Below are 19,394 nucleotides of genomic sequence, written 5' to 3' on the forward strand. Positions count from 1 at the left end.
TTAGGCCTGCCTGCCAGATGAAGCTTTCCTTCCCTGAAAGTTACGACTTTGTGACGGTCCTCATCTCCAGGGGATTGGTGTCCCCTTTTCATTGTTGTTTTTTCCTGATGCAATTGCCAGGGAAGGGGTGGATGAGGGGAAGTGGCAGCTGAGGGTATTTTTCATGGCTGTGAACTTGGAAGATGCAGCCAGGTGGGTTTCACCTGCCTGCAAAACTCAGCGAAAGCTTCAGCGGATACTTGCTTAACAAAATGGCACAACCTTGAGCAAACATTGTAGACAAAAACCAACCAACAGGATTAGAGGACTGGAGGCTAAAACAGACGATGAATGTTTGCAGGAACTGGGGATGGCTGTGAAGAGAAGGGCCAGGGGAGACAGAATAGCAGTCTTCCAATATCTGAGGGGCTGCCACAGAGAGGAAGGGGTCTAGCTCTTCTTCAAAGCACCTGAAGGCCAGACTAGGAAGAATGGATGGAAACTCATCAAGGAGAGATTCAACCTGGAAATAAGAAGAAATTTCCTGACAGTGACAACAGCCAACCAATGGAACAGAAGTTGCCTTCAGAAGTTGTGGGAGTTTCATCCCATTTGCCATTTGTCAGAAATGGTGTAGAGTCTTCTGCTTGGGTTGGGCTAGATGACCCACAAGGTCCCTTCCAAATCTGGTAATCTGTTAAAACTAGCTGCAATTTGTTCCCAGCTATTCAGGTAGTCCTTGACTTATAACCGCAATTGAGCCCAAACTTTCTGTTTGCTAAGTGAGACAGTTGCTATAAGTGACTGTTCCCCTATTTTATCATTTTTGGGGGGGGGGGCCACAATTGTTCCATGAGTCACCGCAGTTGTTAAGTTTACTAAGACGGTTGTTAAGTGGATCTGGCTTCTCCATTGACTTTGCTTGTCAGAAAGGGGATCACAGCAACGGTCATAAACAGTCTGTTGCCAAGCATCTGAATTTTGATCACGTGACTCTGGAGATGCTGCAAAGTTCATCAGTGTGAAAAACACTCACAAGTCATTGTTTTTCACTGCCATTGTAACATTGAACGGCCATTAAATGAACTGTTGTAAGTCAAGAACTTCTTGTTGTTAGTTGCAAAGTTGTGTCCGACCCATCGCGACCCCCATGGACAAAGTTCCTCCAGGCCTTCCTATTCTCTACCATCCTCTGGAGTCCATTGAAGCTCACACCTACTACTACTTCAGTGACTCCATCCAGCCACCTCATTCTCTGCTGTCCCCTTCGTCTTCTTTTTCCCTCAATCCTTACCAGCATCAGGCTCTTCTTGAGTGAGTCCTTCCTTCTCATTAGGTGGCCAAAGTATTTGAGTTTCATCTTCAGGATCTGGCCAGGAGCAGTCAGGGTTGATCTCCTCTAGTACTGACCAGTTTGATTGCCTTGCAGTCAATGACTACCCGTGTTCTTATATTCTCAGCTCTAGCTGTAGGCTAAAAAATCAACTGGCTCAATTTGCACAGGCCCCTAAACTCTAAAAATGCTCTGGAATATATCTTTGGGGTGGGGGGGCTAACTCCATTGCAGCGGTGTTTACAATAAGCCACAAGCCATCCTGCAAAAATGCAACGGAACAGGAAAAATATACTTCTGTTTCAAATTCATGAGTTGAACGTATCCCATTTACTGCCGAGTTGATTTCCCTCTGAGCAAAGCCTCCCTTCTCTTTAACCTCCCGGTGCCCCTTCTTGTATGCGTCGACAAAAATGCAAACAATTGAATGTGCTATTCCTGCCTTTGCTGGAACCATCGGACTGAATGGCACCTTTTTTGGCCAACAAGTTGTTCTGTTAGCACGAGCAGAGGAGGAAGTCTGTCCCCACACATGCCATTGGCATCGGCTGGGCGGGGTCCTCCGAGAGACTTTCGAATTCCATTCTGTTTCCTCGGTCCTTCCTGGATAATGTTTACAGCAGCATTATCTGAGTTCATGGCTCCCTGGCAGCTGGCCGGCCTATTTATAAACTCCCGGGGAGGTGGAGGGAAATGTGATTCACAAGCATAAAGCACCGGGTTGGGACAAAAGGGTGCATTCCTGCCTCGTGATACAAAGCTGAGCTTAACACCTGTCATTTCTGAATGTCAGAGAAAGTGGGGTGCGCAAGCCACAGGATCCGTGGACCCTTTAATCGCATCTTTATTGGCCCTTTAAAAAAAAAGTTTTTAAAACTTTGAAAGTTTGAATCAAGTTTGGATTTGGATTTTGACTTTATTTATATGCCGCCCTTTTCCCTGAGGGGACTCAGGGCGGCTCACAATTCAGGGGGAGGGAAAAACAAAACAAGTTATACACATGAAGACAATACATCATTAAAAAGCGCAACAGTCATACTATTCGGGTGGGGTTGAAGTCTTTAGCCCCAGGCCTGTCGGGACAGCCAGGTTTTTAAGGCTATGCGGAAGGTCTGGAGGGTGGTGAGGGTACGAATCTCCACGGGGAGTTCGTTCCAGAGGGTCGGAGCAGCCACCGAGAAGGCTCTCCTCCGGGTAGTTGCCAGTCGACATTGACCGGCTGATGGAATTCGGAGGAGGCCTAATCTATGGGATCTTATTGGCCTAGTGGAGGTAAGTTTGTCATCCACGCACAAGAGAATAGAATACTGTGTCCCCACAAAAACAAGGCAGGGTCTTATTTTCTTTTGACCCCCGAAATAAGTGCTTGGCCTTATTTTTGGGGTGGTCTTACTATTTTTGAGGTTCAGGAGGCGGTGAGCGTGGTCACCTCATGGCTGCTGCTGTGTTGCAATATTTTCGGGGGAGGGCTTATTTTAGCGCATGTGCTTGAAAGCCCAATTCGGTTTATTATCCGGAGAGGTCTTGTTTTCAGGGAAACGGTAGAATTGAATAGAATTTTTTAAGTGCGATTGGACACCCAAGGAATTTGTCTTTGGTGCATATGCTCTCCGTGTACATTAAGGGGAATAAAATACATTCATCAAGAATAAAAGATACAACACTTAGTGACAGTCTTACTAATAAGCTATCAAATCATATTAGGAAACAAATAAAACAATATAAATTGAAAGATACAAGCAACATGGTTATAGTCCAAAGATATGAAGAAAGAAAAATGAGCTATCAAGAAGTACGATATGAATACGAGCTTTGGGGAGGGAAATATCTGTTGTTTTCATTTTAATGCATGCATCTGTATTCATTGGAACAGACAGAGTTTAAAAGCACACTGTATCCCTTTTTTAAAACCACTTTGCAATCAAGTTACCTAAATGTCATCCCATGTTTTTTAGCTTGGATGGGATGGTTTTCCAAGAAAGGATAAGTGTTCTTGTGCATTCGGAAAGGCGATCCAGCTCATTCTGCGATATTTTTTTGAGTCTGGATATCCGGGCTGAAGTCCTGTTCGAAGGGCCTCCTCGCTCAGAAATATTATTCCATCTTATTCTGTCCTGCTTTTTCTCATTCAGGTCATGTCTTCCGCGGGTAAACTCTTTATCACCACTAGACAACAGAAGAATGTAACAACGGGGGAGCTGAATTAGACCACAGACCAAAAGTTCCCACATTAGCCAACCAGACGGTGGTTTCGAATCTCCCTGTGTGTTTTATTTTGAACACAATTTAATTTTAATTGCAGCACTAGAGCCTGTGCGGTATATTTTGTTGTCCTTTAACCTCTACTGTTTTTATCGTTTTTAGTGGCCTCCATTCCCACAAGACAGTAATGTCAAAATAAATGCAATAAGGCTGACTTGTTTATTTAAAGCATTTATAATTTACCCTGTAAAAGGGCTGTAAAAGCACTATGAAGCGGTATATAAATCTAAGTGCTATTGCTTATATTATTCATTTATTCCTTGGAAGCATTGATATTCCACCTCTGTGTTCATTTGTTTAAACTATTCATATTCCACCTTTTTATTCATTTGCTTAAAGCATTCATATTCCAATTCTTTACATTCGTTTATGCCTTGATTTCACACATTTCTATTCCACCTCTTTACATTTACCCATTTGTTTATTTAAATCGCTTATATTCCACCTCTTTACTTCCATTCATTCCTTTAAAGCATTGATATTCCACTTTTCCCTGGGAAACTCCAGAAAGGAGTCCCTCTCCTCAACAACACTGGAAGGCTTTAAGAAGATGTTGGATCGCCATTTGTCCAAAATGGTATAGGGCAGTGTTTCTCAACCTTGGCAACTTGAAGATGTCCGGACTTCAACTTCCAGAATTCCCCAGCCAGCATTCGCTGGCTGGGGAATTCTGGGAGTTGAAGTCTGGACATCTTCAAGTTGCCAAGGTTGAGAAACACTGGTATAGGGTTTCCTGCCTAGGCAGGGAGTTGAACTAGAAGACCTCCAAGGCCCCTTCCAACTCTGCTATTGTATTGTATTGTATTGTATTGTATTGTATTGTATTGTATTGTATTGTATTGTATTGTATTGTATTGTATTGTATTGTATTGTATTGTATTGTATTGTATTGTATTGTATTGTATTGTAACAGCCCTGTGAGGTTGGTTGGGCATAAAAAGGGAGGGCGAGGAAGGGAGGGAGGAAACGGAGCTCACCCAAAATCACCAAGAGTGTTCCAGGATCAACTGGGGGAATAGGACAACTTGCCAAAGCCAACTTGCTACCGCCAACTCACCATGGGACAATTTGACAATTCTAATTATTTTTGCCATTACCCATCTCATTCTGTCCCTCCTTTGGCATCTTTTCTTGAGAAGAGAAGTCTTTATTGGCCAAGTGTGATTTTTAAGGATTCTATCCCACTATTTCTTTGATATTAGTGTAACTTTCTTCCCGCTGCAACAAGTTAGTGGCCAGTTGGCCATGATAAGTTGGCCATGAGGAGTGGTCCACGGAGCCTTAAACCCTCCATCTCCTTAGGTCCGGTCACTCCAACTTTCAAGATTGCCAAGCCAGCGATAAACAAACACAAGACATCCTAAAAACAAACGCGTGCAGAGACACACATCAGGATCCAGAGCTATTCTAACCCCTTGGCTAAAACCAACCGAGCTCAGAAGCCCAGGATGGGACGGGGGGGCGCAGAGCTACCCCTTACCCCTCTGTGCCGAAGCTGGTCCAGATTTTCGCCCCCCTCCTCGGCTCTTAAAGCCAACCACACCCGTCGGCGGGTTCTCCCCAGTCGGGCTCAGGGGAGGAGGGGGGTCTCTAGGATCCGACGGCCGTCCTCCAAGGGGGCTGGAGGGGGCGGACCTCGGGGCGGGCGGGACCCTCGCCTCGCCGGCTGCCGCGCGCGTCCCTTTGGCCAACTCCACCGCTGGAAGCGCGCAAAAAGCGAAGCGCTTCTCGGCTTTCTCCTCGCGTTTCCCTCCCACCCACCCCCGTCGGTTCTTCCTTCTTCTTTTCCTTCTATCCCGCGGTTGTCCGGGGTGCTCCGGGCCAGGATGTCGGCGGCCGAGGAGAGGGGTTTGACGGTGCGCCCCTTCAAGCTGATCGCGCTGCTCTGCGCCTTCCTGGCGCTGGCTCTGGATGTGGCTGCGCTGCTGAGCCCAGCCTGGGTCACGTCGGAACGCTACTCTCTCTCCCTTTGGAAGGAGTGTCGGCAGCTCCTGGGCGGCTGGCAATGCTTCTCCACTTTTGGAAGTGGTAAGCGCGGGTCCGGGATCCCGAGGCGGGAAGATTGGGGTGGGGGGGTAGGGTGGGAGGCTGATGCTGGGAGGATTGCGGGCCCCGAAATCCGGATCGTGGGAAGCGCTGGCTTGTTCATTTAAGGTTGAATGTAACTAAGCCATGCCAGAGCGTGATGTATCAAACTTCCAACTGGTTAACTTTGATGGCTTTTTAAGGGTCTTCCTGATTTTACTAAGTGTTACAGATTAACAAAGTTGGAAGGGACCTTATAGGTCATCTAGTCCAACCCCCCTCCCCAAAAGAAAGGGACCCTACACTATTGCTGACAGATGGCAGTCCAGTCTCTTCTTGAAAGCTTCCAATGATGAACTTCAAAGACAACTTCTGTTCCATGGGTGGATTGTTCTCAATGTCAGAAAGTTCCTCCTTATTTCCAGGTTGAATCTCTCCTTGATCAGCTTCCATCCATGATTCCTTATCTGGCCTTCAGGTGCTTTGGATTGGAAAATAGCTTGGCCCCCCCTCCTCTCTGTGGCAGCATCTCAGATATTGGAAGACTGCTCTCCTGTCTCCCCTGGTCCTTCTCTTCACTAGAATAGCCATGCCTGGTTCCTTCAACCCTTTAGCCTCTAGTCCCCTAATCATCCTGGTTGCTCTTCTCTGCACTTTTTCTAGAGTCTGAACCTCTTTTCTATAGGTTGGTGACCAAAACTGGATGAAAGATTCTAGGTGTGGTCTTACTAAGGCTTTATAGGGTGGTATTAATACCGCGTTAAATTTTTAACATGTTAAATTTTTATGGTGACTGGTGACTACCCGGAGGAGAGCCTTCTCTGTGGCTGCTCCGACCCTCTGGAACGAACCCCCCATGGAGATTCGAACCCTCACCACCCTCCAGGCCTTCCGCGCAGCCCTTAAAACCTGGCTGTTCCGACAGGCCTGGGGCTAAAGAGCTGTTGCCCCCCCACCCCCGTCTCAAATGGTATGACTGTTGTGTTTTAAATTATGCATTGTTATGCTTTGTTTTTTAAACTTTTTGTCTGTATCCCCCTTCCCTGGTTTGAGTTGTGAGCCGCCCTGAGTCCCCTTGGGGGGGGGGGGAAGGGCGGCATATAAATACTGAACTGAAACTGAACTGATTTGTTTTGCTATATAAAATACAAAGAAAATAAAAGAGGCAATTGAGGGAAGGAAAAGGAGCAAGGGAAAGGGCTTGTAAGATACAAGAGGGAATAAAAAACAATCTCCATCTTCCAGAAAGTCCGTCTTAATAAGGACAGGAGTCCCATTTAAGACGCAAGATAGACTAGGAAAACGGAGATTACAATTATTGGCTTAACCACAGCTTAATGATTTAACCACAGTGGCTGAGGTTCACAAGTCCCAAATAATAAACCACAAGCTTGCAAATCACGATTCCCAGATTCACCCGGCCCACCAAGCCCTAAGTGTGATGGTTGTAAATTCAAGGGCTGGTTGTAGGTGACTTTGTTTCATTGCCATGGTAACATTGCCATGGTAACTTCGAATGGTGGCTAAATTAATGGTTATAAGTCGAGAATTGCCTGTAGTTTGATCAGTGAGTGATACTAAGGTCAGATCCACAAGTGGTGTACAATCAATTAAAAAAAAACAAGAAATGGCCACACTTTTGACTGCAGGAGCAACATTTTTAAGGTCAGAAAAATATCCTAGTACAGGAAGTCCTTGACTTATGACCATAACTGAGCCCAAAATGTATGTTGTTAAGTGAGACATTCGTTTGTTAAATGAGTCGTGTCCCGTTTTACGACATTTGGGACAACCATGACCTGGGTGACTGAGAATCTCCATATACACTGATTATTTTTTTAAGGTTGCATGCAATCCCTATATTTCCTCCAAAGAGGTGTAGCCTTCTTCACTTCCCCTTCCTAATTGATCCTGGCGGCAATCCAATAAGCTAGACAAGAACATTCCTTCTTCTTGACTTTCTCCTTCAGAAAGCTAAAGGGATATTTTAGTCTTTGTGTGGAGTCATCGCTGCTTGATTCATTGATGTGTCACTCAACACATCTGGATAATCATGAGCGGGTGAAATGGCCATGCTGTTTATATAAAGTTTGTGGATGTCCCATGACTGTACAAGGAACAAGATGCTGTTTGGACGCTATATGTGACCCACAGAGGGTCTTCTGGTTGTATCTGAAAGGCACCTTTGCAGATGGAAATGGTTGAACCCTGTTTGTCAGGATGTGAATAAGGGGAAAACATCCTTTACAATTGAAGAGCTTCCTAGATAGAAGAAACAAGATTGATGGAGGTGGATCTTCGGTTTTATCCAACAGGGCTTTTGGGATAAGGACCTGATTCTTTGCACTTGTTAACCCTAACCATACTTCCTGAGATTTGCTGGTTAACCATCATTCAGGGCCAATGGTTTCCCACCCCATGGAAGTGCTGTGTGGAAAAGAGAGGGGAAATAACCCCACTGTTTTAAAAAGTAGTATTAATCTGCAGCATTTTAAAAAAACAAAATCCGGGTTCTTTGATTATAAAATTCTACAAGGTAAAGGTAAACGTTCCCCTCATACTTATGTGCTAGTCATTCCTGACTCTAGGGGCGGTGTTCATTTCCGTTTCAAAGTCGAAGAGCCAGCGCTGTCCGAAGACGTCTCTGTGGTCATACGGCTGGCATGACTCAACTCTGAAAGCGCACGGGACGTGGTTACCTTCCCACCAAAGGTGGTCCCTATGTTTCTACTTGCATTTTTTATGTGCTTTTGAACTGCTAGGTTGGCAGAAGCTGGGACATGTAACAGGAGCTCACTCCGTTACGTGGCGCTGGGGATTCGAACTGCCGAACAGCCGACCTTTCAAGCTTCAAGGTTCATTTTATTTATATGCCGCCCTATTCCCAGCGGGACTCAGGGCGGCGCACAAACCCCTTTCTGATTGACAAGCTCAGCGTCTTAGCCACTGAGCCACTGCGTCCCCCAAATTCTATATGCAGTCACAAATTAAAAGAAGACACTCCAAAAATTAGCTCTCTGGATTTTGGAAAATTCGAGTTGTGCTTATTTGTTTCCTAGTTGGTCACTGAAGAAGTCAAAGAGACCTGAAGTGAAAGAGAAAGATCTTCCAGGAATGGAAAAGAATTCTTGGTTTACAAGCTGTTAAACAAACCTCTGTTGCAACCATTTCCAAGATGGTGATTCTTGGAAGGCTGAATGTTTCTCCTTCTCTGACCCAAATGAGCTGCTTATACATTAAAAAAAAACAAATTCCAAGAAATTGGAGACACAGAAGGGCAGGGAAAACACAGCAGAAATGTTTTGCCTCTCTGTTCTAAGGGTCTTCAAAGCAGCATCTGTTCACCCCCTCCTTGTACCCTCTGCCTCATCCCAGACAAGGGCCAAATTGGTAGGAGACATTCCAGTCATGCACCATTGGGCCGGTTTGGCTTTGTTTTCAGAGATTATTTGAACCCAGCAATTGTGGTTCGTAAAATATGCCTCATAGTTATGCAAACGCAGGCAATTGTGGCTAATTTGGGAAATATGCTTAGACTTGTATCTTTGCTGCCCCAGGTCAGGGAAAAAGACTGAAACCAGATGATCAAATAAAACATCTAAAGAAGGTTTGAACCAGGGGTGAAATCCAGCAAGTTCTGACAGGTTCTGGAGAACCGGTAGCGGAAATTTTGAGTAGTTTTGGAGAACCGGCAAAGGCCACCTCCGGCTGACCCCAGAGTGGGGTGGGAATGGGGATTTTATAGTATCCTTCCCCTGGAGTGGGGTGGGAATGGCTATGTGGTCATGTGACTGGGTGGGCGTGGTCAACTCTATGTCACTCATTTCAAGGGGCGCCTTGCCAGCCTCTACTCGCCCCTCCCCTCCCTGCTACTCCTCGCCTCCCCGCCTGGGCTCCTTAGGGCCCCAACAGGAAGCAGTTGTTGGAGCTAAGCAGCCACCAGGGGAAAGAGTTGGCAAAATAGCTCAGCTCAAATTGGATCTGATCGAGAAGGAGGCTCAGTAGAAGCACCTCACTGAGGACTAGGAGCATAGGCTTTCCAAGCAGAGGGAAGACCTGCGGGAGTGCAAGGCCAGGTACCAGCACCTGGAGACTCAGCAGGCTGAGATGGTCAGCCAGTTCCAGACCATGATGCAGTCCCACTGGAACAAGGCCCTCCGGCTCATTGCCACCAGCGGTGCTTCCATCCAGCCTTCGCCAAAGCCCCCCACCAGGAGGCTAAAGCAGACCCCAAGTCGGAATTTCTGCCCCCCTCCGAACCACACAAAAAGACCCCGAAAGGGGGAGACTCTCTGCAGCAATACAAATATTCATTGCATGTATCTGGCCCAGGGGCCATAGTTTGAGGATCCTGATTTAGTGGAATATTTAAAAAAATGCAAATAATTTTTCTGGGGACCACCAAAATTTTCTTGCAGACCAGCAGTGGCCCACAGACTACCAGTTGGTGACCACTGGATGAGAAGACCTCCAAGGTCCCTTCCAACTCTGTTTTTCTGTATCAACATATGCCAGAGTCAAGCCTGATTCAGAGAGCGTTTTGCTCTAACTAACATGCTCTTGTTTACTCCTATCGTCCTCGACAAGATTTTGGTCTCCATAACAACTCTCCAGTTGAAGTTTGCATAGTAAAAGCTTGAGCCAAAACCCACATGCAAACATCTTGAACAAGAGGACAAGGGTTGGCATTCCTGCCTATAAATTCCCCTTTCTTGGAAGAAAACCAGGAGACACACGGTCCAAGCAGGAGGGCCAGAGCCAGGAGCCCGCTGCAAACTTTTATTTTTCTTTCTTTGTCGCCGTTCAAGCGTGCAAATTTGAAAGTGGGAGGAGGGTGAGGGCAGTGTGCCAATTTGTCTTGCATGGAGGCGGCTGTTTAGGCTTGCGATGGAGAGCAACAGATGTGTAGATTGGCTACACTGCCCCTATTCCCACCCTGTGCTTAAACCCACTCATTCATGTGCAGTTCATTGGCTGACCACCTGTTTGGCTTCCCAAATCTTCTGCTGCCTCCTCTGATGTTTGGAGTGAAGCACAGAAGACTTCTTATTGAACGAAGACAACTGCCATTAGATAATGTTTCTCTCAGGGGTCCTTGGTGCTCTCTGAGCTTGGCTGTTTTCTTACAGACGTTTCATTACCCAACTAGGTAACATCATCAGTGCTAGTAAGGAAGGCGGTTCGCTCTCAGTTGATATTCTGTCAGTGTTGGGGGGAATGGTCTTGGAGGTTCTTTGTTTGGGCTGTGTAGTGTTGGCTTGTTTGCCAGTTCCTTGATTGGGGTTTTGCTAAGGAATTGCTAAACAAGCCAACATTGTTGGTCTGATGAAGGAACTGCTAAACAAGCCAACACTAAACAGCCCCACCCCCACCAACACTGACAGAACAAGCCACTAGAATATAAATGGAGAGAAAAACCACACTCCTTAGTAGCACTGAGTTTAGAGTTCAAAAGGTGACAAAGGAAACTGACCTCAGAAAGACGGGTCATTTAATAGATACCAATTTTATCTGGGCACAAACCAATTTTCAGGAACTAGGAAATCATAGAGAAGATGGCTTGGAAGAGATATCCTCTATGAAGGCGGGAGAGAGAGGTGTAAATGACAGGTTTTGTTTAATATACTTTGCCTTAAAAGAAATTTTTGCATCAGATTTAAAAAGAACCTCGGAAGCATAAAAAGAAAAGTAGAAAAAAGAAATATAAAAGAAAAAGTGAAAGAGAGGAGAAGAAGGAGGGGCGAAAAAAAGATATTTAAAGAAGTGACTTTGCACCAACCATAAACATAGACATTAGTATTTTGCCCTCCAAATGATATAGAATAGCATAGCATAGCATAGAATAGAATAGAATAGAATTCTTTATTGGCCAAGTGTGATTGGACACACAAGGAATTTGTCTTTGGTGCATATACTCTCAGTGTACATAAAAAAAAAAAATAGAATACATTCATCAAGAATCATAAGATACAACAGTTAGTGCGTGACCCGTCAAAAGCGCGTTCCACAAAAGCGTGGTCGACGAAATCGCGTATGTGACGTCATCACAACGCGACGAAAAAGATCGAAAAATTGAAATAAAAATTAAATTACAGCAAGCCGATTCACATAAAGGTAAGGGTTAGGTTAAGGGTTAGGGTTAGGGTTAGGTTAAGGGTTAGGGTTAGAGCATTAGCCTTACGTTTAGCGTTAGGTTAAGGGTTAGCGTTAGGTTTTTCGTTACGTTAAGGGTTAGGTTTAGGGTTAGGTTTAGGGTTAGGTTAAGGGTTAGGTTTAGGGTTAGGTTTAGGGTTAAGTTTGGGGGGGTTAGGGGAAGGTTTTAGCTTTATTTTTACATTTTTCGATCTTTTTCGATCTTCTTTGTCGCGCTGTGATGACGTCACATACGCACTTTCGTCGACCGCGATTTTCTCCTCCGCGGTTTTGTGGTAGAACCCACTTAGTGATAGTCATAGATTACTAATAAGCAATCAAATTATACTAGGAAACAAATGAAACAATATAAATTTTAAAGATACAAGTACCATGGTTATAAGTTGAAAGAGATAGGTACTAGGAAAGAGATAGGTACTAGGAAGAAAGAGAAGAATTATAGTAATACAATCTTAGTAGATAATTTGACAGTGTTGTGGGAATTAGTTGTTTAGCAGAGTGATGGCATTTGGGGGGAAAACTGTCCTTGTGTCTAGTTGTTCTGGTGTGCAGTGCCCTATAGCGTCGTTTTGAGAGTAGAAGTTGAAATAATTTATGTCCAGGATGTGAGGGGTCTGTAGATATTTTCACATAATATAACATAGGATGGTTCCTTCCTTTTCATAAACAGACCTTTCTAATCAAGAAAAATCACCAATTCACTTCTATCGGTTTTTCGGCAAAAAGTCCATAAAGGGTTTCCAGGCTTTCATGAAAGTCACGGTTGTTCCAGGTATCATCATCAACAGCTGATGCTTTTTTGAAACCCTCCTCTTTGAGAATAGGAAAGAGCCAGCAGAAAATAGTTTGAAAGTGAAAAATAGCCAAGGGGGCTGAAACAGGAAAAGCCACTGATAGCGAGGAATCTGAGGAGTCTAACTGCTTCGTCCTTGATTTGGTCACCTTGAATTTAAAATCAACAGGAGGTGTAAAGGCTGATTGAGTTTTGGGTTTCTCCATTTCCATGCCCTTACAGGAAGCATCTGTTGAGACGGAGTCTTTTCCAGCCTGCCTAACCTAACTGCCTCTCCTTTCAGACAAAAGATCCCCTTGTTCTTTAAACTCCTTGCAAACCAGGGAGCAGTTTTCTTCGTTTATTCCATCGTTGGCCACGATGACCCTCGCTATAAATCTTGGGTTGCTTTTGTGAGTGGCTTGTTCAGCCAGGCGTTCGGTTGGTTGGCAGAGCCCCGAGACTATAACTCCCCAGTTGAGAAGGAACAGAAAGACTAGCTCGTTTTTGGTGACCCAGAGGTTTTCCTGGAACTTTTCAACACTTCTTTTGAAAAGAAAAGAAAAGAAAATCTGTGTCTAAACGTCCCCGGGAACCTTTTCCTTACTAGAAATACCGAAGGGAGCAAGCTCTCCGGGGCTGAGTCTAAAGGCAGGTCATTTGGCCCTGTTGGGACCAGAGTAAATGGGGATGGTGGAGAGATGTTCACATAACCGTCCCAGAGCTGACAGCTGTTTCCAAATCTTAGAACCAGGCATTCAATTCAGACCAGCCTGCTCCTGTTTTAATTGATTTCAAAAGTGGGCATTCGGAAGAGTTTGGCAGTGGTGCAGGACAGAAAGTTTGTAAACATAGTCAGATTCTCTCCTCTCCTCTCCCCCTCCCCTATCCTACCCCCTCCCCTTTCTTTTCCTTCCCAGTCCCCCTGCCTCATGTTCCTTTCCTTTCTCCTTTTCCCTTCCCTTCTTTTCCTTCCTTTCTTTTCCTTTCCTCCTTTCCTTTCCCTCCCTTTCCTCCTTCCCTTCCCTTCTTTTCTTTTCTTCCTTTCATTTCCTCCTTCCCTTCCCGTTCCTTCCCTTTCCTTCCCTCCCTTCCTTTTCTCCTTTCCTTCCCTTCCTTTCCTTCCTTTCCTTTCCTCTCCTCTGCTTCCCTTCCCTCCCTTTCTTTCCTCCTTCCCTTCCTTTCTTTTTCTTCCTTTCCTTTCCTTCCTTTCTTTTCCTTTCCTTCCTTTCCTTTCTTTCCTTCCCTCCCTTCCCTCCCTCCTTTCCTTTCCTTTCCTTTCCTTACTTTCCTTTCCTTCCCTTCCCTCCCTTCCTTTCCTCCTTTCCTTTCCTTTATTTTCTTTCCTTCCTTCCCTCCCTCCCTTCCTTCCCTTCCCGTTGCTCCTTTCCCTTTCCTTTCCTTCCCTCCCCTCCCTTCTTTTCCTCCTTTCCTTTCCTTCCTTTCCTCCTTTCCTTCTCTTCCCCCCCTTCTTTCCCTCCTTTCCTTTCCTGTCTTTCCCTTCCCAGAACTTAAACGCTCTGTTTCTTGCATAATCTGGCTTCAGTTAAAGACTGATGATCAGAGCCGGGAAATCAGTCGTTTTGTTCCGAAGGGCATCCATGAGAGGGATCGTCGTTCCAGATGGGTCCGTTGGTGCCTCACACATGTTGACCTGGAATAATTCCCCCCCCCGGGGGGGCATTCGCTCTTTCTCGGTGACTCAGTTTGGCATTAAGACCCCTTTGCCACACATTCCGACTCTCCTTTGCCTGGATATTCTGGCAAACTGGGAAAAGCTTTTAGAAGCCGGCTGGTCAACCTTCCTCCCCTCTGTTTATTTATTGATTTATGTAAGCTCCCCCTCCCCTGCCAGACTGTTTCAGTCACACAACGGAAGCCTCTGCAAGAGTCAATGCTGCCATTCTAAAAACAAAACACACACACACACACATTCTGCTGAATTTCAGCTGCACGGTTCTAGAGGGCTCTGTGAGTTTCATAAACAGACCTAGAAAGTTCATGTGATTTGCAGCTATCCTGCCCTCCACCTTCTGCTTTACTGATAATTCAACCTGATTGGGGTAGACTGCTGGTGTGATGCAGAAATATAATTTTATGTCATTTTATTCGATTTGACATAGTTATGTTTTAAATTGTTGTATTTTATCCTATAACTCTTGTATTTTACCCTTGTTGTTGTTAGTTGCAAAGTCGTGTCTGGCCCATCGTGACCCCATGGACAATGTTCCTCCAGCCCTTTCTGTCCTCTACCATCCTCTGGAGTCCATTGAAGCTCACGCCGACTGCTTTGGTGACTCCATCCAGCCACCTCCTTCTCTGTCATCCCCTTCGTCTTTTGCCCTCCATCTTTCCCAGCGTCAGGCTCTTCTCCAGGGAGTCCTTCCTTCTCATTAGGTGGCCAAAGTATTCGAGTTCCTCTTCAGGATCTGGCCTTCTAAAGAGCAGTCAGGGTTGATCTCCTCTAGGACTCATCTGTTCTGTTCTATTCTATTCTGTTGTTGTTGTTGTTGTTGTTAGTTGCAAAGTCATGTCTGACCCATCGCGACCCCATGGACAATGTTTCTCTAGGCCTTCCTGTCCTCTACCATCCTCTGGAGTCCATTGAAGTTCATGCTTACTACTTCAGTGACTCCATCCAGCCACCTCGTTCTCTGTCGTCCCCTTCTTCTTTTGCCCTCAATCGTTCCCAGCATGAGGCTCTTCTCCAGTGAGTCCTTCCTTCTCATTCGGTGGCCAAAGTATTTGAGTTTCCTCTTCAGGATCTGGCCTTCTAAAGAGCAGTCAGGGTTGTTTTCTGTCATTTTGTGTGTCTGTGTAACTCACCCCACTAGCGACCTTATGTATGCAAAGGAAATGGCTGATTGGAATTCTAAACAGGTTAATTTTACATGACAATATTTGATGGAGAATCATTTCCCCCCCTTCCTCTCTTTTTATTAACAACCAGTTGATGTTAATGTTAATGTTGCCCGAGTATTTATTAATAGGGGGGAAATGTCCGGACCAAACATAATTTCTAATGTTGGATTTTCCCCACAGTGGAGTACTGTGAAGCCATTACCGTTGCAACTCCACTACACTGTACAGTAGAAGCCATTTTACAGCAGTACAGTAGAAGCCATGTTAAGGCACAACAGGCTGTATTTTAACAGACCAAGTCCCCCCAGGGGTTTTAGGGGTGTCTTACCCCCACAGTATTTGTTTCCAGAGGGTAAGTCATCTGTGTACCAAGTTTGGTTGAAATTGCTCAAGCCGTTCCAGTGTTATGCTGGAACGGATACACACAGAGCCGTTTTTATATATGTAGAAGAGAAGATAGTATAAGATTCTTGACTTCTAGTTCCGAGAGGCACTCAGGCTGGTTTGGTGTCTTGTTCAAGGTCTGAATGAAATGATGGATAAACAGCAAATTTGAATCAGTTTAGACTCGGATTCTGTCACCTAGGCAAGAGTGCAGAGAAGAGCAACAAAGATGATTAGGGGACTGGAGGCTAAAACACATGAGGAACGGTTGCAGGAACTGGGTATGTCTAGTTTGATAAAAAGAAGGATTAGGGGAGATATGATAGCAGTGTTCCAATATCTCAGGGGCTGCAACAAAGAAGAGGGAGTCAAACTATTCTCCAAAGCACTGAGGGTAAAATAAGAAGCAATGGGTGGAAACTAATCAAGGAGAGAAGCAACTTAGAACTGAGGAGAAATTTCCTGACAGTGAGAACAATTAATCAGTGGAACAGCTTGCCTCCAGAAGTTGTGAATGCCCCAACACTGGAAGTTTTTAAGAAGATGTTGGATAGCCATTTGTCTGAAATAGTGTAGGGTTTCCTGCCTAGGCAGGGGGGTGGACTAGAAGACCTCCAAGGTCCCTTCCAACTCTGCTATTGTATTATTGTATAATATTTGGTATATTCAAGGGAGTGGTTGGAAGCAGAGGGAGATCTCCTAATCTCTGAACCTTGATAAGGTCTTCAAAGGTAGGTTCTAGGAGAAAGGCTTTAAGTGATCAGCTTTATCTCTCAGCAAACAAAACTTGTAAGAAGAGATCTGAGATGCTGTCTTCTCAGTCTCATGGGGGAGTTGAATAAACTGGTGGTTGTGGCGTGGCCCTAATGCTGGTGGTGGAGCGTTTCATGCTAAGTATGTTAAAGATGCATCTGGAGATGTTGGCAGGATCTTCTCCAGGAAAAACAAAGAGAGATCCTGGCACCCAGTTGCTTTATTGTATTAGAGCCTTGCCATTTGGCAGCATACACCTGAAACAACATTTTTTTAAAAGGGTGGGGGGGCTACCCAAGTAGCATTTCCTTGAAGTTCTTTCTTAAAGAAGAAAATATTAAATAAATATGGGGGATGAAAAACTGATGTTATTTCTGGAGGTACCAAAAAGCACAATTGCAAGAAAGGCAGTGAACAGCTTCCTGGAATATAAAAGTAAACGCAAGGGAACAGTTTCTCTGGAGGCTAAAACATATGAAGAACGGTTTCAGGAACTGGGTATGTCTAGTTTAATGAAAAGAAGGACCAGGGGAGACATGATAGCACTGGTCCAATATCTCAGGGATTTCCACAAAGAAGAGGGGGGTCAAGTTATTCTCCAAAGCACCTGAGGGTAGAACAAGAAGCAATGGATGGAAACTAATCAAGGAGAGAAGCAACCTAGAACTAAGGAGAAATTTCCTGACAGTTAGGACAATTAATCAGTGGAACAACTTGCCTCCAGAAGTTCTGAATGCCCCAACACTGGAAGTCTTTAAGAAGATGTTGGATAACTATTTGTCCAAAATGGTATAGGGTTTCCTGCCTGAGCAGTGGGTTGGACTAGAAGACCTCCAAGGTCCCTTCCAACTCTGCTATTGTATTGTATTGCATTGTATTGTAGTTGCCAGGAATTGAGGGTGTCAAATTGGGATTCCTATAAGGTCTGTTATCTATTCTGTTCTGTTCTATTCTGAATTCTATTCTATTCTATTGTATTCTATTCTGAATTCTATTCGACTCTACTCGACTCCCATTCCATTCCATTCTATTCTGAATTAAAGAAGCAAATCAAAAGGACCCAATCCCCAATATAATATTATTTGCATATTATTTGCCTACCATGGATACTGACTGTGACTGAAGTTTCTTCTTCATTTGTTTTTTTCTTTTCTTTTCTTATTCTTCTGCCTTTTCTTTTGCAGACTGGCAAATCACCACCCTGGTGTTAATCCTGACAGCTGCCACCATCACTCTGCTGTCGTTCCTCATGTCTCTGATAGCCTTGTGCCTGGGAAACTATAAATACTATTATCGGATAGTGTCAATTCTTCTCTTTGCAGCAGGTAGGTCTTCTCATTCTCTAGCCCCCCACCTCCACTCCCACCCCCTTGGGTAAATATTGACAACTTGGCCAGTTGTTTTAACAGAACTTGTTTCTCCTATTGTTCCATTGATCTAGTGGTTCTCCAGATCTGTGCCTTAATTCTCTACCCCATCAAGTTCATCGACAGTAGCCCGCTGAGAAGCTACCATGAGTTCAACTGGGGATATGGGTTGGGTTGGGGTTCGGCCATCTTTATGCTGGGAGCAGCCATCCTTTACTGCCTACGAACTGATGCCTATGAAGACGCTTACTACTAGGACAACTTGTAAGAAGGTCCCTGGATTATCAGATCTGGAAGCCTCTTCAATAAACAGAGAGCAAGAGAAGAGGAAGGACGATGGGTTTCATGAGAATTCTGGGCACATTCAAGCACATTATGGATGGACATTTTGACCAGGTGAAAACGTTGAAGGCTTCCACTGGACACTCTTCCAGCATCACCAGGACTCGTCACTACCAGCCAACCGCACTTCTCTCCGGCATAACCTGCTTTTAAGATTTCTCGTGTATTTTTTTCCTTTTTTTTAAAAAAAAAGAAAGTATTATTTTTCTTTACTTTGATCTTCTATGTATTAAATTTTGTCTTTATTTTATTTATGAGAGGGTAGCTCCTACAGTGGAAGAGCAGCTTGGTTTAGCTTTTATTGAGTGGCGTCTTGTGTGCAGATCTTCAACACGAAGGAACAATGTTGTGTGAATGGGGGGAGAGGGGTTCTATAAATGCATTGATGCTAAATCCACTTCATACCAAGAAGCCCGAAACACCGAAAATATACAAATGTTTATGAGCCACTGATGAATAAAACCATGGAAAAAATGAGATGGGTATTTTGCATAACTTCTACATCGACCAGTATATAACATACCTGGCAACTTTATGAGTTGACATTGGCATCTACTGGAAACTTGTTCTGACCCCCACCTTGCCCATTCAGAAACGAAAGCCAAACAGAACTTCAAAGGAATATTTTTATCAGTCCCGGCTCTTGCTGGCTGCGAGCCCAAAATAAACACAGATAAATGCTCTGGCAAAAGTCCTCACTCCTAAACTGATACAAAACAGGATTATATAAATCAAGTCACTTATCCAAGTGCTTTTTCTCAATGGTTGCACACAAACGGAGAGCTTGACTAGAACAGAAACAGAACGGAATTGAACGTTGACTTCTGCAACCAGGGTGTGGCACCATCCGTCTTTTATCCGCAGGAGGAGATCCCAACGAGCCACAGCTGCTCGTTATCCTCTCCTGTGAGTCGGTCAGTCCTTTTCCTGCGTGCATCCCGAAACAACTCACAGGAGGTTTCTGCCCAGTCACAACAGAAACCTAACAATATCTCTATGTTTACATAGCCATCTCTCTGTCTCTCTATATTAGGGGTGTCAAACTCAAGGCCAATGGGCCGAATCCGGCACATGGGGGGCCAGCCTGGAAATATGAAAGAACGGGACAAAAGCGGGCTGCATTGAGGCCACGCGCAGTGCTCGCGTGGCCCATTTTCAGTCT

The 19,394-nt window shown here is 44.8% G+C and overlaps 1 protein-coding gene across 1 annotated transcript; it reads left to right on the forward strand.

The window, feature by feature from the left end:
• Nucleotides 1-5,268: 5,268 nt before the first annotated feature.
• On the forward strand, nucleotides 5,269-18,709 carry LOC106547168 (transmembrane protein 47). The gene is made up of 3 exons (XM_014064236.2): nucleotides 5,269-5,602; nucleotides 17,708-17,848; nucleotides 17,965-18,709. Exons 1-3 carry the CDS (start codon nucleotides 5,401-5,403, stop codon nucleotides 18,144-18,146), a joined length of 525 nt encoding a protein of 174 aa, XP_013919711.2. The 5' UTR covers nucleotides 5,269-5,400; the 3' UTR covers nucleotides 18,147-18,709.
• The last annotated feature ends 685 nt before the right edge of the window (nucleotides 18,710-19,394 follow it).

Source organism: Thamnophis sirtalis, unplaced genomic scaffold, assembly GCF_051295495.1.
Source record: "Thamnophis sirtalis isolate CommonGarterSnake01/CBP01778 unplaced genomic scaffold, rThaSir2_p1.2 scaffold_13, whole genome shotgun sequence".
Taxonomy (NCBI): Eukaryota; Metazoa; Chordata; class Lepidosauria; order Squamata; family Natricidae; genus Thamnophis; species Thamnophis sirtalis.

Excerpts from the sequence above, each read along its gene's own strand:
- LOC106547168 (XM_014064236.2), top strand. The coding sequence starts at position 5,401 with ATGTCGGCGGCCGAGGAGAGGGGTTTGACGGTGCGCCCCTTCAAGCTG. Across the intron at positions 5,603-17,707 it reads CTTCTCCACTTTTGGAAGTG|ACTGGCAAATCACCACCCTG; the intron begins GTAAGCGCGGGT and ends TTTCTTTTGCAG. Across the intron at positions 17,849-17,964 it reads AATTCTTCTCTTTGCAGCAG|TGGTTCTCCAGATCTGTGCC; the intron begins GTAGGTCTTCTC and ends CCATTGATCTAG.